Consider the following 23,559-nt stretch of genomic DNA (forward strand, 5'->3'; position numbering starts at 1 on the left):
GTTTGCCCGAAAATAAGACACTGTCTTATGTTTTTTTGGCTCAAAAAAACACACTAGGTTTTATTTTCGGAGTAAGTCTTATTTTTTTTTTTTATGTACAACAATCCAAAGTTAATGCAAATCCAAATGAAATAATCCAAAATGGCAAAGTTAAGATCAGGGTGATCAGGGCAATCAGGGGCTGCCGCACCTTTCCAAGAGCAATTTGGTAACCAATAAGCGAAGCGCACTATCACTATCGTTTCCTTACATGCGGTTTGCATTTGGTATCACTCCGCCTGTGACAGGAGCCGGCGCTATAGAAGAAACATTGGCGTATTTGGCTCTGCTCCATTCACTGCCGCCTCGCTTCCTTTAGAGCTGGCTTCGTTTTTACCTCTGATTCTCTACCCCTAAGTTCCCCCTTATGTGACCATTCCCACCGGCCCTGGCAATGGTCACAACTAGGTCTTATTTTCGGGGTAGGTCTTATATTTTAGCAATTCCCAAAAATTGTGCTAGGTCTTATTTTCGGGGTAGGTCAATGGCACTGCGGCTACGCCCCTAGCCCGCAGTGCAACTGCCCGCACCAGAACCCCTGGCACATCTGTCCCAGCATTCTGGTCCAGTGCAATCTTAAAAAATGGTGCTTGCAGCATTTTTTTAAAACGCACTGGACCGGAACGCAGGCACTGAGGTGCCACGCGTTCTGGTGCGGGTAATCGCACTGCGAGCAGGGGGCCTGGCTGCGGTGCCACTGACTTCAATGCACCGCCACGCTCCCTCTCGGCTCTGAATGCAGGAAGGCAACCAGGATGCGATACAGTGCGTTCCAGCAGATGATTGCTCTGGAACGCACTGTCCATAGTGCGGACAAGCCCTTAATGTTTTTGGATGTGTACGCAAGGGAGGCTTTTACATGTAAATACCATGCCTAAAATAAGTTCTTTGCTAAATGCACATATTGATTTTGTAATGTTAAATCGCACAGTCAAGCTGTATATTCATTTTATATTAATACAAAAAAGTGTTAATATATTTAATAACACTATTGTGCATATCTTATATTTACCATATACTGAACACATGTGCAATGCAATAAAAACTCATAATGGCATTTTGTATGTCTGTGAAATTAAAACTGACTAATACATCGGTGAATACAGATTGAACATAGAGCCTGGCTAATGGTTATTATCTTACAAGTGTGTAAAAACGAATGTTGTGATGATTTATGAAGAATAATATTTAGTTACTAATAGACTATTATTGGGTATTGTATTACGCTGGCAATAAGACTGAGCATTCTTGGCACCTGACAGTGAGTGTCCTGCAAGGTACAAACACACCCTGTTGCCTATATAATCAGGGAGCTGTGCAATCATTGACCATTCCAGGTATTATTCTCAACAGTGAGACATGGCTCAGTCTAAGCAAAAAACAGATCGGGAAATGTTGCTGGACATTTTGCATTTTGCACCTGGCAAAACCTCAGCTGAGGATTTACTATTTAATTATAAAGATGTTCTGTATCCTAGCACCATCTGCAGTAAGGAAATGTTTGAGGCACTGGAAACATTTGAAGCTAGAGATGATGATTTAATGATTGTCACCTATCCCAAATGTGGTGAGTAGACTTACTAAATAAAACTATATAATTTTACAGTTTAACGTAACCTATCAGGTCTAAGCACTAGACAAGAAGGTAGATACATGCATTCAATGGAAGTTAGCTCATTGTTTAGTTTTTAGCTTGGGATTGGGCTGTAGAGTGTAACAGACCCTAATGAATAATACTTAAAACAAAAATCAGGGGGCACAGGCTCACCTAAACTAAACAATTGAAGACTGAAAAATGTATCCTGGTCTGACAAATCTAAATTTTTGCTGAAGTACACAGATAGTAGGCTGGTCACTAGATCTGAATACAATAGAACACCTTTGGGATGTGGTAGAACCAGAAATTTGCAGCTGAATAAGCAGCTGACAAATCTGCATCATACAATTATAATACATGGACCTGTATATCAAAGGAATGTTTGTGGAATATGGAATCCATCCCATGAAGAACTGAGGCTGTATTCAGAGAAAAGGGAAGGCCTACTCAATATTAGTATAGTGTTCCTAATAAATTGCTTGGCGAATTTATATTAGTCTTCAAATCAATCATCTGGATTCTTATCGTAGAAAAATCCAATCATCTTCTTACTTGTAGTTTTCAGGAGTCCCTTCAGCGCTGGTGCCGGTCTCCGATACAGTGCTGACTCCGCTCTCTTAACTGGCACTTCCTGTCCCACTGTGTCTGTGAGAGTGCAAGCTGCTGTGTTGACTTACCCTGTGTCTCTCCTCGTCTCCCGGCCGAAGATCTGAACTGCGCATGCGCCCGCCCGAAGATCCTTTGCGGCCGCCTCAGAATCTTCAGATGTTCGGACGGGAGCGTGTGGCAGACACACAGGTAAGTTTAAACCCTTTTGAAACGTTTTTTAATTTTTTTTTATGTTTTTGCATATATCTACTGCTTGCTAGCAGTAGATATATGTAAAAAAAGGGGAGGCTTTAATAACCAACATAGGGTCTGCCCCTAAGGAAATGTGCCGATGTTACAAACCCATAATTATTGTTGTGTTTCCTTGGAGGATCCATCAGCACACGTTGTACTGATTGTCCTCCAGGAATCATTCTTTTGTGGTTGAGGCTTTAATAACCCTTTAAACCAGGTCATTTTGACTTAAAAAAATTTAAAATTGGTGAGGGTTGGTTGAAACAGTGATGCAAAAAATTATTATATTAAACAATGGTTCTTTATGTACACTCATTTGTTGAAAAGCTACAAACGACATTCAAAATTGAAAAAGATAATATGGTGAATACAGAAATGTGACATTATTACACATGTAGGACTAGTAAGTAAATATGACAAGTAAGAAAGTAAATACATTATAGGATAAGATACAATATTGTACTGTTCATTTGGATTTGAGATATAAAAGTACAAGTTTGCATTTTGATTGCAAAATTTGTTCCTCTAGGTATATTTGTGTAGTCTGTTCATGACTTTGTGTATTCAATTGTTGCACAACAAATGTTGGCTGGTGTTCTTGTGACCTTGTTACAAAGAGAATGTATCACACTTTAGACTTCTATTTAGATTTCTTGTAGAATGCCTTCAAGAAAAAAATGAATTGTATTTTAATAAGCACACATGACCTTAGACTCTTCTCCTGTGTGGTCCCTTCTCTTCTCTCTTTTATAGGGTAAGGTACGTTTTATTAGAATAACAGATCCCCACAGACTTCTGTTTGAAATTGTTAACAAGGCGGCAGGGATCTCGGGTGATGTCACTAACTGTCGGGTTCTCCTGGCAATTCAAACCAGACATTTATCCAGGCATGTAGCCTGTCAGGCCAGTGTCACGTACCTTAGGGGAGTCTGAGATGTCGAGGGCGGCCTCTCTCGCTTCTCTGGTCCTGGGGCACCTGAATGGGTTCAGGAGTACCGGGGCACAGAGGGGCAGGAGTGCCAGTAGTAGCTGAATCCGATGAGCAGGAGCAGCAGACAAGGATAGCAGGGTAGACAGGACAGGCCGAGGTCATCAACGTGCAGGCAACGTGGTACAGAGGATGAGGCAGGAGGATGGTCTGGAACAAGCCGAGGGTCAATCACTGGAGAGAAGCAGAAAGGTCAAAGCCAAGCCGGGTCAAGATAACAGAAACACTTCAGGAACAGAATACAGGAACACAGGGAAGCTGACGATCTGACAGCAAAGGAGGTTTGTTAGTCACAGCCTTATATAGCCCAGAGGGCGCCAAAAACTCAAACAACACGTCGGCGGGTGCATGTTTACGCAGAGACGCTGCACCTGATACAACTCTATTAGCTGCACCATTAGCTGCAAACGGCGGTGCAAACGGCGGTGAAAGAATCCTGGCTCCGACTCTGGCTCTGGCTTCCTGACAGCGAGCTTCAAAGTGACCCTGCCTTGCATGGCACCTTGTTGATGGGAACAAGGACTGCATTCCTACATTCTGTGCCACAAAAAGAGATGTGGAGGTCACTGGGGGAGGACTTATTGGAATCTGGAAGCCCGCTTTCTAGTAAGGAGCTCAACGATATCCCCCAATGTAAATGCAATGTCAATCGCATTGTCTAACAACATAGATCCAGGTCAGTCATGATGAGTGACACCTGATGATGTGTAGACAAGCTGCCACAATGATTCTCTTCTGCTACTACACCTGTTGCAAATAAAATGACCCTGAGCTGCTGCAATGTCAACACAGCTGCAGGTATCCCGGGTTACATTATTGACCAAAAATGGCCATGACTAGGGATGCTCAGATACTTACAAGTACAGATACTTTTCCAGTCACTAGATTAGAGGAAAAACTCAAAAAAGTTAGGAAGCAGCTGTCATTTTTAAGGAGCATTGGCTACGGGCCTCCTGGGATTTGTGCATCCCTGTTTTAATGTATGATACAGTGAGGAAAATAACTATTTGATGCTTTGCAGATTTTGTAAGTTTGCCCACTTACAAAGAAATGAAAGGTCTATAATTTTTATTAGGGATGCACCGATACCACTTTTTTAAGGCCGAGTACGACTACCGATACTTTTTTTCAAGTACTCGTCGATACCAATTACCGATACTAGTTACGTTGCAGTTCAGCGAGTAAGATAAGTATTTGATCCCCTACCAACCAACAATAATTTTGGCTCCCACAGACTGGCTATGTGGTACACTGATTAGTCCTGTCAATTTAAGAAGGTGCTCCTAACGACAACTCATTATGTATATAAAAGACACCTGTCCACAGAATATCTTTCTTCCATTCAAACCTCCATGGACAAGACCAAACAGCTGTCAAAGGACGTTAGGGACAAGATTGTAGACCTGCACAAGGCTGGAATGGGCTACAAGACTATCAGTAAGAAGCTTGGTGAGAAGTTTTCCAGAGGCTGCAGGGCCACGAGCATGCATTTAGATAGGGAGATCTTGTTGCCAGTGTCTGCATATCAACGGCTTTGTGTATATACTGTATACACACAGTATATATTAGGGGATGCACCAATACCATTTTTTCTAGATCAAGTACAAGTACCAATACTTGCCCTCACAGATACCAATTTCTGATACCTTTTTGTTTATTGTCATATGACAGTTTTTCTAAAACAATAAAGACTAATGCTTTCAGGACAGTGGTGGGGTGCCAGGGCCCAGTTGCAGCTGCAACCCTGGTAGTTCTCGTGAAAATGCCAAGTATCGGCACTGGTTTCTGAACTGGTCTCTGTGCATCCCTAGTCATGACCATATTTGATCAGTGATGTCACCTGGGATCCTTTGCCCATTTGCTTAAAACTACATCTAGGGAATGGTATGCTGCAAAATAATATATTTTTGTGAGGCAATCCACAATAAGAGAATTATGCAGCCTGCTTTTCCTCAGCTGCTAACAGGTAGGGCAAGACTTAATGATGCATACAGTTCACCAGAAAGAGATGTTCTGGCTGGGACCTACCAAGCTAGGAGCACACAGCAGCTGGCTGGCTCTAACATAAAAATTACAAGACAATAAGTACATTCATATATGGCACAATCTTCAGAGATAATGACATTTACAAATTTAGTTGTGGATCCTCATCCAATAAATTGAATCTGCATTTAGTTTAAATACCTAATCATGTGCAAATGAAATAAATAAACTGAAAAATGTTTTTCGTGTGATTGATTGATTGATTAATTGAAATTAATCTGCACTCTATTTAACCACTTCAAGACCAGGTGTTTAGACCCCCTTCCTGGCCAGGCCATTTTTCAGTGTTCAGACAGTATATGAATATGATATAATATACAAGTAGTGACGTTATTGCCACTAATAAAGGGTAGAATTACAAGTAATAGTCAACTTAAATGATATAGGGGGCCTCAAGTGAAGCCTCTGACATCACCAAATGCACATCATAATTGTGACGGACCGCCTGGTACCCCGACTGGGTACCTCCGTCAGAAAACAGCTTCCTCTCCGCTGGAACCCGAATCCCAGTGTCCTCAGCCCAAACCTGCCTAATTATTGGACAGAACCAATATATTAGGACAAATTCGGAATTCGGATACATCCGAATGTCCGAATTTCCGAAAATTCGTCCGAATTTCGATTTTCGCACATGTCTAGTGGAAAACAAGATCTGCTTTATTGAAGGAAGCACACAGAATTTATACCTGTCCTTAATTAGAGAGGAGCTTAATCATTCTTCCAGCCTCTGGGATGAAGGGACAGCTAATTCCTCTCCTTGGGAAGTACTCAGCCACTGGGGACTAGTGTCAGCTGCACCTTTTTCCAGCTGCTCCATCTGCTGCTGGGAATACCAATATATTAGGACAGAACGCTAACCACTCAATCATTAGACAACACCAATGTTGAGGTGGAAAACAAGATCTGCTTAATTGAAGGAAGCACACAGAATGTATACCTGACAGGATCAGATTAGAGTTCAGTGTGTCCCCTCCCCCAGACAACTAGGTGCCGCATTGGAAGTCTTTTAAGCCCAGACACTCTTTGGGATGAATGTCCTTAATTAGAGAGGAGCTTAATCCCCTCATTGCAAACAATGGTCACTCCAGCCAGCCTGCTGCCTATAATGAACACAGTGGTGTGTGTCTGTAATGTCGGGGGAGACATACAGTATATCCACTCCACATGTATCCTAATAGAATGGTTCCATGTACCCCAAGATGTCTGAGGGGGGTCTCCATAGTTCTGGTCCATAGTCCGTAGGAAGGAGGCTAGCCCCCAGGCTCCTCCAGCAGCCCCAGTGACGGTTCAGTCCGTCACAATAATCAGTGAATGTAATGCAACATTAGATGGTCAGAGACAGCAGACATGCAATAGGAGATAGAGTATGCAGATATGCTACAAGAGATAGTCAGAGATCAAGCATGACTGAACATGCTACAGGAGTTGTTGGAGACTAGGGACATGCTTCTGGAAACAGCTAGAGATCACTGCTATGACAGTCCTTTTATAAATCAGTATTGCCACATTTGTGCTCTAAACAGCCTCCTTAAAAATAACTTGTGCCACGTTTTATATTTCTCTCAACATGATGAAAACAAAAAGAGCACAGAACAAGTAAGATAGCTTGAAATAAATACGCCAATCTCTTTAAATAATGGAATGAATTCTAAAGAAAATGTTTTCCCTCGCTGGCTTGAGTAAGAACCTAGGTAAGGAAAACGCAGACTTTTGTCCGCAGAGGCCCTGAGAGCTACACAAAAAGTGCACAAGAAATGTAAAGTCTTGTTCTATACTTTGCAGGCACCTCAACAAATATATAAATGGAATGAATTAAACATTTTTTATCATTTCATTGGTTTTATCTCCATCATTTGACCTAAATGTGCACATTATTCTTGATCCACTGGGCTATATAAAATCCTGGCTAGGTGTAGTAAGAGTCTCAAGCCAGAAATAAGCAGAAGCTTTTAGCATTGTTCAAAAAGCTTCAATTGCCAAGTATTATTGCTTCTGATGTTCCCCAGCACCAACCTCATATTCGGAGAATAGACTGCACGTAAGAATTGCTTCACTCAGTGCTTGTACAGTTCGATATGTTACCCTGCCTTAACAGCAGTAAAGGATACTAATTAGAGCAAGCTTTGCTGATTAGTGCTTTGTAGTGGGGATATGTTGTACGGCTTTATGCACACAGAGAGCAGCAATATTTACATTCCGCCTATTCTTCAGATTTGTGTTCGGTGCTGGGGAGCAAACAATGCAAGGATTAGGTTAAGGAAGGTATGTGATTTAAATGATTGAGGTTGTGAAGTGATTTATCTATATGTTTCCAAATATTATGAAACTTTGTCAGACATCTTTTATGACCTATGCACATTTAAGTAACACATCTTTAGGCAATTTACCTACACATACCTTACCTACCTACTTACCTACATATAACTTGTATTTTCCAAACACAATTATGATCCTTCATATTTATTATTGTTTGTACATTGCAGCAAAACATGTTTTAGAGCTTTGCGGGGGGATGAAAAGGTGATATGCCTGGGAATGGGAGTGTACGTAGATAATCGTGATAATTATAGATGTCAAATACAAGATTATGTTACTGTTCAGTAATGGAATAAGGTACAGGTGCACTTGAAAGCAAGGAATGGTTATGTAAGATTTATCCTTTTATTATGTAATATTTTTTTTATTTGCAGAGGACTTGAAGGGCAGCTCCAGCCAAAATATATTCAAAATGCATTAAGTTAACCCCACTTTCAACCACTATGCCTCAGTTTGTGAGCAAGCAGTACACAAGGCCAGTGACACAGAGGGTCCCTCAATGGACTTTCAGTCTCTCAATTACTTTCTAGTAATTGCAAAAATCTTATTTTCTTTATTGTCCATTAAGCAGCAAGGTATTGTAGTCATTCTTGGACATGTGCGAGGTCCAAAAGCAATCCAACCGATGGCTGGGCAAAGCCACTGAGACATTCAGCATATGTGGAGCCTTACTACAAGGGTTGGACAAAGGAATCAACACCTGACAGAAGGAGAAAAGCCAATCAAATATGGAATGGTCACTGCAAGCAAGCCATACATAGTTTTAACCTGGAATTTTCAGGCTAAAAGAGTTAGTCTCAGAAGGGTAGCTGTTACCTGAAGGAGTAATGGACCTCACTAGCAATATGGAGGACAACCAATCATCCACCATAAGGAAAAAAAAACAGGAGGACAGCTAACTGAACAGGAAATAAACAGCTTAGCCCAATAGATAAGGTGGTTTACAATAGGTAGTTTACTGAGGTAAAAAAAAGCTATATCAAATCTTTAACTTCAGGAGGAGGAAGCTGGAACAGAGAAAGTATGTCCATAAAAATAGACCAAGTAGTAAATAGCCAAAGGTTTAGTTAAAGCACCTTTAACCCCTGACTTCATTGGGAGAACTATAACATAAGGTGAGTTTCCTGAAAGTTTCCAGAAAGTCGGTCTCTCAAAGAGATAGGTAGCAACCCTGAATCCATAAAAGGAGAGGGTAAGGTGATATACAACACATAAAAAGGGTATAGTCAGACAAGCAGATACCTTTTAACACCAACTGGCAAAATACAAAGGACAGAAGGAGGAGAAGGAATCCTTGCAGTTCAGACTCAAGTATTTCGGGGATGTGATAGGCATGCAGAAATTTGCCTGACCTAGTATTTAATATATAATTCTAGGAATCAGCAAATTCAGGCTGATTCCTAGATTTAATGGGTAAGGGGGTTATCTACCCCAAAGGATGTATGGATAGGTATCCACTTATGAGCACTAGAGTAATATTTGTGAAAAAGTGTCCAGAGAGGAACTACCGTATTTGCCGGCGTATAAGACGACTTTTTTTAACTTAAAAACATCCCCCGAAAATCGGGGGTCGTCTTATACGCCGGGTATACAATCTAATCTGTCAGTCCGCTGGATGTGCGGTAATGCTGTATGTACGGTAGCTTCGGCAACATACAGTATACCGAGCTGAGCCAATCACGGCGAGTGATGTACACAACCTCTGCCAATCCGAGCAGGCTTTGTATTCATTAATAGAATACATCGCTCGTCGTGATTGGCTCAGCACGGTATACTGTATGTACCCGAAGCTACCGTACATAAAGTATTACCGCACATACAGCGGGCTGACAGATTAGTGGGAGGTCACTAGATGAGAAGATACTTTGGGGTGCACGGGAGTCACAGGACACAACGGGGTGCACTGGGGTCACTAGAGAACACAGTATGCTGTTGAGTGCACAGGAGTCACAGGGTGCATAAGGGTGCCCTGGGGCAACTAGGTGACATAGGATGCTCTGGGGTGCACTGGAGTCACTAGATGACACAGGATGCTGTGGGGTAGTCTAAAATCATGGGGTGCACTGGGGTCATTAGCGCGGTATACTGTATGTAGCCAAAGCTACCGTACATACAGTATAACCGCACATTCAACGGGCTGACTAATGTTTTTTTTGGGTAAGACGAGTATAGCCCAAAACCTATGCTTTAACTGAAAAATTAGGGGGTCGTCTTATACGCCCAGTCGCCTTATAAGCCGGCAAATATTTTTAATTAAACATGTCCTCACAGGGCTTTGAGCTTACAGTATCCCATTAAAAGGAGGCGTACAGTAGGATGATAGAGGGTTCTGTCAACTAACCCTCAAGGAGGGTACAGGACTATTATAGTGATGAATGCTTCCTTACAAGGAAGAGGTAAGTATGGTTAAGTAAAGGACCCTGAAGTGAGAATATATATGATTCGGGGATCTAAAAATCATCTGTTTGTAGAATCGGACTGCAGGATTAGGGTGTATATACATCCAAAGGGAGAATGTATAATGAGGAGTACAATCCAACTAATAGAAGAGAACTCCACTGTGGAGCGGAGTGTGTGATTAAGTGGGGATAACATACTCAAAGACATATAGATACTAGAGTAGGGATCAGCAATCTCAGGGTACAGGAGAACCAAGTATTTATGAAAAAAAAAGAAAAAGGAGTGCAAGAATGTTAGAAGAGGATAGAAATAAAGATTCTTGATACAATATAGGATACAAAAAAAGAAATTATCTAGCAGGACAATAGACAGCATCCTACTTGTAAAAATGGGGACATATGATTATACAGAGGTGTTGCTGTAGAAGTAGAGGAAGAATGTGTTCTGCCCTATCTATAGATCTTCTGTACCGAGGTAGTTGTACACTCTGACCATGAGAGGCATCAGGGAAGACATTATTAAGGACATAGCAGAAAAGACAACTACAATTAAATGATGAGCAATTAAACACTCTTTTAGAGTGTCTTCAGAATGCCAGGCACAAAGCCATAATGCCCTACACATGTAAACAGACATTAAGCTCATACGAGGCACAAGCTTAGACGCTTGCAAGTGACAATCACACCTGAAACACAGGTCTTTAGATCATTGTTACAAAGTCTACAAGTTATGATGATTTGACCTGGAAATGCAGTGGTCTCCTTTAAGAGAGTTAACTCCATCTTACATGGGTGCACAAATCACCGGCAATAAGGGCCAGATGGTTATACTAGATAACTTCAACTGACAATTTACAACGAAACCCAAGTAATAAGCAGTGAAATCTTTAAACATGAGACCATCTTCAACTAGTGTGGATCAGTGGCGGAGCTAAGGAACAAAGGGCCCTGGTGCAAGTTTTTTTTGCCCCCCCCCCCCCAAATAAAAAAAAAATACACCAGGCACCCCGCAGAGCCAAGCAGAGACCCTGCTGAGCCTAACAGAGATCCCACAGAGCCCATCTGAGAGTGACCCTGCATAGACTATCTATGGTGGGCTTTGCAAGGTCTCAGGTGGGCTGGTCAGGCTCCCTTTACCTGCTCCTCTTACCTGTCAGCCCCAAGCCGCCCGCTGCTGGGCCCCGGCCTCCTCCACCTCCAGACATCAGCCTCCTTCTTCTTCACTGCCTGGCCCCTGACTCCTCGGCCGCCACCGGCAGGCTGGCCTCCGCAGAGGCCCGAGGCCCTGGTGCGTCCGCACCGCCTGCACCGCCACTGGTGTGGATCAATCAGAGGATCAATAACACCTTGTAAAGCTACACTATGTCATATGGGACTTACTGAACTACAAGCCCTTAAGGAGACATCAGTGAAAGTTCTGAACCTGAATCAGAAATAGTAATGGGAAGCTCAGGCACACTTAGAGGTGGAGGAACCATAATAGGTTTAGTACTGGATAGTGCTGATACGTGCTTGCCGATTGCTGCAATAATTGTGCACAAATGTTCCATGGACCCTTTTCTGTCTTTGTGGCCAAACAGAAACTGGGGAAAATATTCCCAATAAAGTTGCCAATAGCAACAAAAACCTGACAGAGACTTTTTTTTACAGTGTCTGCCCACAGGTCAGAGATTTTGCTTTTTTTTGTAGTTGTGACCACAGAATATCTCCCCAGTGGCTTCACAAATGGCAGCCACCGGGGAGATTACCTGCCTATTTCTATCTCATATCCACTCTATCAAAAACTAAAACAATATTTTGGCTAGAGCTGTGTTCTAAATAATCTCTTTTTAAATATAAAAATTATCTTTGATCTCTTTTCAAATATAGGCACCACATTGGCCTTGCGCCAGCCAATCCATCAGTACCAAGACAGTCATTAGAGAGTCTCTAAAAATTAGATACAATGGCTTTGAAATTACACAGGTCAATTCTTTGATGACAAGAATTGGTGAGTGCGCACCCCAGAGGGGAGTTTGTCGTGAAACACATGGTGTGGGAGAAAGACTGTTAAGCACCTTTTGGAGTTTTTTTTATCATCAATATACTACATACAATTGCATTTAATAATAGTTTGGACTCACTTTATTATTCATCACTTGCGCATATGACCCTTTGATTGATTTGATGCACGTTAATATAATTTTAATTCATTGTAATAAGGTCATTTTTTTTATATATAAGAAGGTTTTTCATAATAAGGTTTATTTCATTGCATTGCTGCACGAAGTGAAATTTGGTATTTAATATCTCACTGGCTACCACTAGGTAGCAGAATATACACTAAAGATTATAAACACCTACATTTTGTTTTAATAAAACGGTTTCAACAACTTGATTGCTTTAGTTCACCTATTGGTTACCCCAAGCGCTGCACACTCATTCATATATATAAAAGTATTACGTTTTATATTTTAATCCTTAACATATTAAATTGATAATGGAGAAAATATAAAACACATTCCCTTTCATGTAGAAACAGAGATAGAAGGTTAGGAGCAAGCATCTCTAACTTAAGGAGTGGGGTGGGTTGTAGGGTTAGAAATGTTGTTTAGCTACCTGTTAGGATATGAACAAAATATGTACTATTGGTGGGAATCAGGGATAGTTAAGGGGGACACTGAACATAAGCACTGTAAAGCACACAGATGTCAGTATTTTAATGCTCTTATTCCATTGGTTGTAGGGACTAACTGGGTAATCCAAATACTACATGAAATGGTGAGCATTATTAAAAATCAAGAAACCGTGCTAGACCAACCAATGATTGAATTTGGAAGTCCACAGATGTTAGAGGTTGGTATAAATAGATAATTTAAAAACACTGATCTTAATGTAATAACTAATTAGAAGTAATTAAACAGATGGGCTGTAGAAAACAGTTGGATGATATATACCTAAAAAGTGTGTTTAGATGAAGCACTGAGATCTTGAGAAATGCTGAATTAAATGTTACTTGTTTAGAAGAACATTACATGTATGCATTACAATATGGCATTGTGCAGAAGAAAAAACATATAGAAAGAAACTTCCTGTGTATCATAGATAAGCGTGTACATAGAGACTAACATTGCACTACAGCGACATCTACAGCTCAAAATATATATCGGTACATTAGAATATGCTGTTGCATTTCCAACAAAAAGATCATTGTTTTTATTATTGATTTGTCAGAGGAGAGCACTTTAATTTTGACTTTATTTAAAAAAAACTTTTTTAGTTTAAGAGTTTAACCACTTGATGACCGGGGAGTTAAACCCCCTTCCTGTCCAGGACATTTTTCAGTATTCAGCGCTCAGGTATTTTGACTGACTTTTATTCCGTCATGCAACATGGTACCAAAATGAATTTTATATAATTTTTTTGGGAACATATAGAGCTTTCTTTTGGTGGTATTTAATAACTACGGGTTTTTTTAATCTGTTACTATATTAACCACTTCAAGACCAGGTGTTTAGACCCCCTTCCTGGCCAGGCCATTTTTCAGTATTCAGCGCTGCGGTACTTTGACTGACGTTTATTCCTTCATGCAACGCTGTACTGAAATGAATTTTAACACTTACTCAATGTTTTAAAAGCTTTTACCATTCATTAATTTAGTGTTAACAGTAATTAATGGCCCTAGAATTATTGCTCGCACTCTGACGTTCAAGGTGATATGTATCATGTGTGGCTCAATCGACATTTTCGCACGTAGGTACATTCTATGTTTTTTTTAATATTTTTATGTATTTTTTTAACTTTAATTGTAAAAAAATGTTTTATACTTAACTTTATTTCTATCACATAGGGGCCTAACAAGCCCCCTATGTTATAGCACAGATACAGTGACACGTCCTCATATTGACCTATTAGACCCCCAATGCCACCTAGGGACCCAAAAGAAGCTGATAAAGCAATGGTCTGTTAGCTACTAAATTAAATTTAAACAGGCAATGAATTAAAAGGTAGTCATGCTGCTTTTTTTATTATTATTTTTGGGCTTATACAATAAGGCATTGCAGAATATAATTAATAGTGCATGTGCAAAAGTACAGTCCATAGCAAGCAATCACTATTGTACATGCAAAGTGCAAAAATCCATGGTAACAAGATATTAATCTATTGTAGCCAAAAAGAGCTAAGATTTGCTCTGCTTTATTGATCAAGCCTTTACATTTCTTAGCTTTTTTGGTGTATACCTAAAGCATTTACTTTTTGTTATCCTGTTAGAGACTTAAAGAACAACCTTCACCGAGGATCCTTTCAACACATTTGAATTTTCAAATGATACCAAAGTCTTTCTTTGAAAAGAAGACACAGGTAAGTTCTATTTTGAGTCATTTGCTGTTTCCTGGAAGCAGTGATATTTAAATGATCACCTAAAATGTATGCAGAACACTATGGTTTGCATAAACACTTTTTATGTAATTACTCAGGTTAGCACCACACACAAATCCATGAACTATGGAGGTACAGTGCATTAATTTCATTTAAAAGATAGCGGTCCTGGACTGCTTGACTGATACTGCGATATCTATATGCATGCCTAGCTTTCACTAGTATAGAAATGCCAACACAAAGATCAGTGAATATATATGTACACAGTACAGTATCCTATAAAAAAAACCAATTAGATTTAAATGTACTGCAATCATAAAAAATAATTTCAGATTTTTTGCTGCAGCTTAAATTTAGCTCATCATTGTTATATTTTCACCCCACCCACCCCAAAATGAACAGGCCTGTATAAACTATGTTCCCTATTTTATGAAAAACCCAAACTGTAGATGGCAGATAGACTTGATGTTATAACATGCCAATACCATCATGGTAGCTTCATAAACTTATCTGGGCTTTTTATAAGAATTCAAAACTGTTGCTAACTAAAAGCTGTTGGAAGTTATCATTTGTTTTCAGCATCCTTGAGAACTTGGGGTAACTTGAAATCTATCATCTAAAGTCCACTCACACTAATTGAGTGTTAATAAATCAACAGCACATGGGTTTATCTTGTCAGGTATGACTATATACCCAGGGCCGCTGTCAGGGGGGTACGGCCGATACTCATGTAAGGGGCCCGGGCAGCCTCCGGGGCCTGCCCGGGACCCACACATGAGTATCGGCCGATGGTGAAGTGCGAGGAGGCGGCCGGGCCCCCGCAGCAGCCGGGGATGGAGGATTGGCCCTAGCAGCGTAGGGCCCCAGCATTGCCGCTCCAGCGGCTTCAAGACAAGCTGGGGCCCCATCAGCGATGCTGCTCGTCTGAGGGCGGAAGTGACATCCAGTCGGTCGGGTGTGCAGGTCAGTGGCGGATCCGAGGGGGGAGCCGCTGCCGTCCTGAAACTGACAGGAGGATAGCTCCGCTCTCCTCCCCGCCTGCCGCTGTCCTCCTGTCAGTTTCAGGATGACAGCGGCTGTGTGCGTGGCTGAGCGGAGGATCGGTAAGTATCATTGATATTTACCGATCCTCCGTGTACAGCACAAACACTGAAGTGATCGTCTGATCACTACAGTGTTTGTAAATAACTGGGGACACATAGTACTATGTGTCCCCAGTTATGAATTTACATCACCTCCATTCATGAATTTCTCAATGGGGAGAAGCGCTCAGTACAGAGGCTTTTCCCCATTGAGAATCTGCTTGATAGTAAATATCTTAGTATCAGCAGTTTGTGAATGAATGGGAAGCCTCTGTACTGAGTGCTTCCCATTCATTGAGTGCTGAGGCTGCAGAAAAAGACATTGAGGACTCAGTGTCCTCAATGTCTTTTTCTATTTCAAAAGGGAAATGTCAGGGGTCTGACAGGGTTTAGACCCCTAATATTTCCATGAAGCCCCCCCAACAGTAAATTAATAATAAATAATAATTAAAAAATAAATAAAAAATGTGTAAATAAAAAAAGCACAAACCCCCCTCCCCTCCCCCACACACACATAACATACACGTGCACCATATTGTGGTGTACGCCAGGCACATGCTTTGCAATGCATTGCTAGAACGCATCGCAGTGCATGATTTTTTTCTATCGTAAAAAAAATAATAAATCAATGTATATTTGTCTGCTGTTTGGGCTGTGAAAGCTGAATATTCTAAAGCTAAACATTTCTTGCCATTACAGACTGGAGAGTGATTGTGCGGTAACGGTGAAAGAAAAGTTAATTTGTTTTTTGTTTCTTTTTTTTCCTATAGATGTTGATCGTTATTCGCAACCCAAAAGATGCAGCCATCTCGTTTTTCAACTTTTATAAAAACATGCCTGCACTTCCCACATATGAATCTTGGAATTTGTTTTTCAATGATTTTATACATGGGAATGGTAATTTATTAGTCTAACATATTAAAGGTTTCTTTGTAAGTAAAAACATAATGACAACTCACCTAATTTAAAAAAAAAATGATTGGAAATCAAAATTGATTTTAGTTTAGATTTTTTAGTTTCATAAATGTGTAACAACTATCAGGGGGCCGCTGCCCTGGTGGTGTTTAGGGGAAATAGTGATTTTAGTAATAATGGATACTTTTTTATTTCATGGTAACAGAAAATAAGCTCTCACGAATAGGGCACCCCTAACCCTATTGTACTGAAATTGTATTGTATTGTAAATTGTATTGTAAATATGATATGGGTAAACAACACGATTTAACAGCCTTTGAACGTGGGATGATTGTTGGCAAAACAGCAGAATTCGTTAAATGTTCAAGAGCAGCTGTTGTTAAAGTGTTTAAAGTCTGGACTGTTAGCCAAAAATCTGGATCTGAACGCGCAAATTGTGGCCGTCAGCGACTAGTCAATGTTAGGGCAGAACGGAGAGAGGCAAGACTGGTACAAGACAACAGAAGGGCAACAGTGCAGTGTCAGATTCCTCGCATCACCTTTCAACATCTCGTGGAGTCACGAGGCGGCCCAACGAAGTCATCTCGTGGAGTTATCTCGTGGCCCAACGAAGTACTGATGGGGTGGTCATAATAATCTGGCCACTCAGTGTATATATATATTACATTTACTTAGGATTTTATTTTGTGTGTCTAACAAGTTTTCCTTTGTGTTTTAGTGTGTTATGGATCATATTTCAATTATCTAGTTGAGTGGAACAATCATATTGATGAAGGCAATGTGATGGCAATTACATTTGAAGATATGAAAACGGTAAGTTTACTTTTTATACAGTTATTTGTTCCCTCGAACGATTGGAAGTATTCAACTTTGTGTTAAACAATATATATTTTTGTATTCATATTTGTTAGCATATGATAAAATCCCTTAGGGGACTGGATATACTGTTCTCTGTACTCTGACTATGGCTACATGTGACAATAGCAAATTGATGGCTTCTCCATGCATAGTTATAAGCTACACATTTTTCCCATCATCAGAAGAAATGCAATCAGGTCATGTACGTTTATATATAAAGTGCCAGTTTAAGTCCCCATTCACACCTTTGCATTCCGTAAATGCGTGCCAAATGTGCGTCATGGGCACGCTTTGACACACAATCACGAAACGTGTAAAAATGCGCAACCCGCTTGCAGTGTCATTACTTGTTAATAGCATCTTAAACGCAGCAAGGAAAATGTGCATTTTTCCTGTGCATGAATGCGCATTGAAATGTGCACAAACGTGTCTGAGAAAACCCAGGATGCCCATAGCAGAATTTGCTACATGTGCTACATTCCTGCATTGGTCACGCGTGCAGCACCCTTTGAAATCAATGGGCGATGTGTGGCAAACGCGGGAATAAACATGCACGAACATGCCTGAACACGACGTGTGTTCTTGGTATGCCAAGGTGTGAATAGGGACTAAGGCAAGTAAAACAGGATTATGCTCCATATAAAAGGATAATCCTAGCGGAGGGGTGTTTCTTTGGGTAGCGATGGAAATCCAGGCTTGCATATCTCATATTTTCCTGTGCTTTGGGATATAACCAGCTACTGCAAATAATACATGTTGGCCTACTAGAGCCATCCCCAATTCTGCCCTTTCTAAATCCATACAGGTGTATCATTGGTGACCTTACTTACAATATATATTTATATATTATATTTAACAGCATATGTGACAATTTCTGTTGCAGAAAAAGTGGATAGAGCCATAGCAACATATTCCACAAGCATCTTCTTTGACTAAAGCGCCTGTGTGCTTGAAACACATTAGAAGTTTCTGTTCAGTTCCTGTGTTATTGATATTATGGATCAATAAGGAAGCTACTTTTGGACTATGTTGGTGTGCCGCTATCCACCTTTTTTGCAACAGTATTACCAGTGTCAAGCTGTGTGAACATCTGGCTGTGGTGAGTGGACTGAATATGTGTTAGAATTTTAAAAATGGAATACAACTCATCACCTCGGCTCCCCACACCACTGGGCATGAATTATTACTGCATGTCTCTTTATTGGGGTTTTCCACATTCTGGGCTTACCAGGTTGCTGGTCCCCTTGATTCCTTTGTGGGATTATTCCCCTTTCCTTTTTCTCTGCCTTCTTGTTTCTTTTCTGATTCTTCTCTTTCCTTTTTCTGTTTCTTTTAATTGTGACAGTGGTTGATTTTGTGTCTACTGGATATTGCCTTGTTGTAGGCAGAAGCAAGAAGAACTTTTACTGTTGTTTTTGACGGTTATTGTACCCATTTCTTTTTTGTTTGCTACAAGAGACATAGGATATATTCTGTCTATGCTTGTGCTCATTTTGACTCTTCATTGTGCTCTTTTTTTGTCATTTGGTTGTTGTTGTTGTCATGTATTTGATTATGTGTGATGTTGGCTGGTATTGTTTGCCAGATCATTATACTTTGCCTGTGTGTTTCACTTTAATGTTTCTTGTATTAAAATACTTAAGAATGTACAAAACCTCTAATGCCTGCCCTAAAACATAACATAACTACTAAACTAACCCAAAATAAACCATTGTTCTGAATACCTGTGCTACACCCTCTACACCCTTTGTGCTGACAACTCTGCACCAAAAATACTGGCTCCAGTCTGTCAAGAAGGTCTGGAAACAAGTGTCCCTTGCAGACCACAATATTGCTTTAGCATTAATCTTGTATTAATATTTAATGGTCCATAATGCCATACATTATAGCACTAAGTAAAACCTATAAGCTCTGTGAGGGAGGGATTGTTCTTTTTATAAGGAGGGGGGTACAAAAATATATATTTTTCAAATCTTTAAATCTCCATTAACAAAATATAAACATTAAGACATTGTCACTATTGTACCTGAATAACTGAACATTTGTTTCTTTTCAATTTAAGGATTTTCCAACACAACTGATCAAAAAATATCCGACGCCTGTAGACTTAATTTGACAAACATTAAACTACTCCAAAATAAACTATTATTCTGAGTACTCAACTTGTCCTGTGTTGTGCCAAATTCTAAGGCTCCATTCACATTTAGCGTTTGCATTTCCCACGCGGTTTTCCGTGCGGAAGACCGCGAGGCAACACAAACACTAAAATCTTTCATCCGCACGGATTCCGCTCGTATGCGGCTATTATATAGCCATGAATGTGTGGAATCCGTCAAAAAATCACGACTGGACTATTTTGCGGACTGCACAGTTTCAAACTGCGTGGCCGACGCAAATGTCTGAACAATGCACATTTAAGGTGCATTGTTTTTTCTATTTATAGCGGCTCCCCGTCAAAAAATCACAACTGGACTATTTTGCGGACTGCACAGTTTCAAACTGCGCGGCCGACGCAAATGTCTGAACAATGCACATTTAAGGTGCATTGTTTTTTCTATTTATAGCGGCTTCCCGCGTATTCGGCCGGCCAAATACGCCTGGACAACCACTCCTGTGTGAATGGAGCCTAACACTTGTGCTGACAACTCACTGCAACTCAATATTTTTTGACAACTCAAGTCAAAAAATATTGGAACCAAATGAGGGTTGTGCCCAACAGACCACAATATTGTTTAAGTATTAGTCTCCTATTAGTGTTCCATGATCCGTAGTATAATACTTTAAATCTGGAATCCATGAGCTCAGTGAGGGAGGAGATACTATCTTTTATTAAATTGTAGGGGGTGTGATGAGCACAGGAATTTCTGTTTTTCTGCATATCTCCCTAGATCTCCATCAACAGCATATAAATGTAAACATTTTTTACTATGCTATCTATAGTTTAAATACAACTAATCATTTGTTTATTTTCACTTTAAGGATTTTCTAACGCAACTGAAAAAAATATCAGAATTCTTTGGACTTCCATTGACAGATGAGCAACTTTGTGAGGTAGAACGTCGGACTTCTTTTACATCTATGAAACAGAAATCTGAAGACACACATGGAAAACTTGGTGATGCTTTCTTCAGAAAAGGTTGTGATTCTAAAAATTGGCATAGAATATAATTATACACTGGTTCAGGTTCTAGGTTTCAGAAATCAGTCTTTACAGTATCTTTAACCAAATATAAGTAAGGCCCCTTTCCCACGGACTGATCAGGAGAGGATCTGTGCACGGATCCTCTTCTGATCAACAGCAGTAAGGAGCGGATGTCACTACTGTGACATCTGTATCCATGCAGTTTTTTGCTCCACCCTGGGATGGAGGAAAAACTGCAATTCCCAGACCTTATGTTGGTCTATGGGGAACCGGATGTAAATGGACATATGTCCATTTACGATTACCCCCAATCCGGCAAAGTCTGTTACGGCAAAATGGAACTCTGTTCCGTTTGTTTTTCTGAACCTGACCGGAGTTGGGGGTAACCGGGTGTAAATGGACGCCCATCTGTTTAAAGATGGTTGCCCATAGACTTACATTGGGCATCCGATCGGGTACGCTTGAAAAAGTGACAGTCGGACCTGATCAGACTGCCCGTGTGAAAGGGGCCTTACAGAACTTCTATTTCTTTTAATTGTTTTTAAATATACACATGAAAGTCAAAATGTTACATCTGAACTAAAGACACAACTTAATGTAGCTTTGTAATCAGTAATATATTGTATCTTTACATATTATTTTTGTTTAATACAAACAGTTTAATGATCTGAATTTGTCTTGGTATCAGCCTCTGTACAGCAGAGCTCACAGAGGAGAAGGCAAAAGCAGCACAAAAAGGTAACCAGGTGTGTTGCAGTGCAAAGAGCATGCTGAAAGAAAAGAGAGCAGTAACAGAGAGATGAGCTCATCAGTGTGCTGATTCTCATTTCACTTTCAAGTCTCAGGGTGGGGAGCATGGTCTCCTCAGTTTCTGTCTTCTCCTCCGTGAGCTCTGCTGTACATAGACTGCAAGTGGCTGATACCAAGACAAATTCAGATACTTAAACTTAAACAATGGAAGGTGAAACTGCAGCAAGAGAAGAAAAGATCTCCTCCCCTGCCTGGCAGTACTGTGTGCCCAGATTGCAGCTTTAAAGTGACACCTTACACTCTTGCAGTTCCTGAATAACTACTATACTTACCTCCCAGTGGCCCATTTAGGTGCATATTGCAAATAAACTTTAGTTTTTCTTTAGGGAGTATGATGCAGCTATTGTGATTTTAGCAAAACCGATATAGTGATCATATGCAAACAAAATTAAAAGAGTTAGGCCTCGTTCACACCAGATGCAGTGCATTCCGGCACGATTCTGGCCAGAACGCACTGCCTCGCATCGAGCGTGGCGGTCCATTTAAATGAATGGCACCGTAGCCACGCCCTTCGACCGCAATGCGATCGGCCGCACATGATCGCAAGGCACATCATGCCTGCAGTCCGGTCCGAACAAAATTTTGTTTGCACCAGACCACAGGCATAATGTGCCTTGCGATCCCGTGCAGCCGATCGCATTGCGGTCGGAGGGCGTGGCTAAGGTGCCATTCACTTTAATGGACCGCCACTCCCCTCCTGCCCCACAAAAAAGTGAGCCGGCCACAATGCAAGGCAGTTTGTTCTGCCCAGAATCGGGCCGGAACGCACTGCATCTGGTGTGAACGAGGCCTGAATGAAAAAGAGATCTCAGGTGATCCTGTTTGTCTTTCCTATTTAAACTTTTAGACTGCAGAAAGGGGAGAAGGGTGCTTACATTGAGATCACCACAGTCTATGTATAATAACAGGAGGGCAGAATAGTAAAACATTAGATCCACAGATATACTACAGCTGACTGCAAGTGCACATACGTAGGCGCTATATACTATCCTTTATTCAGATGATTTCACCTTGCCCCAATATCACCAGTACTATCATTGCGAAAGACGTTATGTAGGAACAGGACTGTCTTTGTTACATAACAAAAACACCTGTCTCTCTTAGTGCTGTTTTATGTTAAGAAATCTAGAAATTTTGTTTTTGGAACAGGACAAATTGGAGACTGGAAGAGCCTCTTCAATGAAGAACAGAGCAAAGAAGTGGATGCAAAGTTCCAACAACATCTTGATAAGACAAAGCTTGGGGATTTGCTAAACTATGCAAAATACTGCAAGTTCTAGACATTTCAAAAATCAATGAAAGTAGAACTTAAGCTAAATCTTTTTTGTTGTTGTATTTTTTGATAGTATAAGGCGGGGGGCTGTGTGTGTAAGCTCTGACACCTTTATTTTTGCCATTGGGGGTTTTCCCTTCACATCCGGTTCAACAGCCACAACAGGAAGTGAGAAGAAATCCCCCCAAAGTGAGAGAAATCTCTGCTGGCCAGCAGGGTCAACAGTAAAAGCGTTGGAAGATTTGCCATCTAAACGTTGGAAGATTTGCCATCTATTCATATTCTGATGACAGTGATAGCGGTCACCAGGACAAATAGAGAGGGTGAACCTCTCTAATGGATACACAGGCAACAATAAAAATCTGACAGGTGTTCTTATCTCACTCCACTCTATCCAAAACTAAAAAAAGTTTTGGCTTCAATTGAAGTGTAAAGATGAACTTCAGGAATTCATTAAAGAAACACCAGTCAATGCAGTTTGAATTGGTATCAGCCTCTTGTAATCGCCTAAACAGCAGCACTCAGACTGGACGAGGGAGATCATTAGGAGCCAATCAAGCATACTGCGGTGAGCTGGCAAATAATACTCTGACAGGAGGAGAAAACAGAGGTGGGAAAGCTGTATTGCTTTACTCTAATAAAGTAAAGTCTGGTCACCCACCTGACTGTGCTATCTGGTAGGACTCTCTATTATAGGTGGCCATACACTTTACAACCCTCACAAGACTTTTGTCTTGCGAGGGTTGTAAAGTAATTAAAAAAACGTACGATCTGCCCATCTTGGACAGGCAGATTGTACTTGCGATTATCGCAAAACGAGCAGTATGCGCATGCGCACACCGGGGCGTTCGGCAGTTGTCGAACAAGCAGGCCACTAACTCTCTGAGAATCGTAC

At 40.7% G+C, this 23,559-nt stretch overlaps 1 protein-coding gene across 1 annotated transcript; it reads left to right on the forward strand.

The window, feature by feature from the left end:
- Positions 1–1,398: 1,398 nt before the first annotated feature.
- Positions 1,399–22,717, forward strand: LOC108787734 (sulfotransferase 6B1-like). Its single transcript, XM_018557355.1, has 7 exons — positions 1,399–1,606; positions 12,951–13,060; positions 14,477–14,566; positions 16,437–16,563; positions 17,300–17,394; positions 20,419–20,575; positions 22,541–22,717. Exons 1-7 carry the CDS (start codon positions 1,399–1,401, stop codon positions 22,669–22,671), a joined length of 918 nt encoding a protein of 305 aa, XP_018412857.1. The 3' UTR covers positions 22,672–22,717.
- The last annotated feature ends 842 nt before the right edge of the window (positions 22,718–23,559 follow it).

Source organism: Nanorana parkeri, unplaced genomic scaffold (assembly GCF_000935625.1).
Source record: "Nanorana parkeri isolate BGI_ZX_2015 unplaced genomic scaffold, ASM93562v1 scaffold281, whole genome shotgun sequence".
Classification (NCBI taxonomy): Eukaryota; Metazoa; Chordata; class Amphibia; order Anura; family Dicroglossidae; genus Nanorana; species Nanorana parkeri.

Excerpts from the sequence above, each read along its gene's own strand:
- LOC108787734 (XM_018557355.1), top strand. The coding sequence starts at position 1,399 with ATGGCTCAGTCTAAGCAAAAAACAGATCGGGAAATGTTGCTGGACATT. Across the intron at positions 14,567-16,436 it reads TCTTTGAAAAGAAGACACAG|ATGTTGATCGTTATTCGCAA; the intron begins GTAAGTTCTATT and ends TTTTTCCTATAG. Across the intron at positions 17,395-20,418 it reads CATTTGAAGATATGAAAACG|GATTTTCTAACGCAACTGAA; the intron begins GTAAGTTTACTT and ends TTTCACTTTAAG.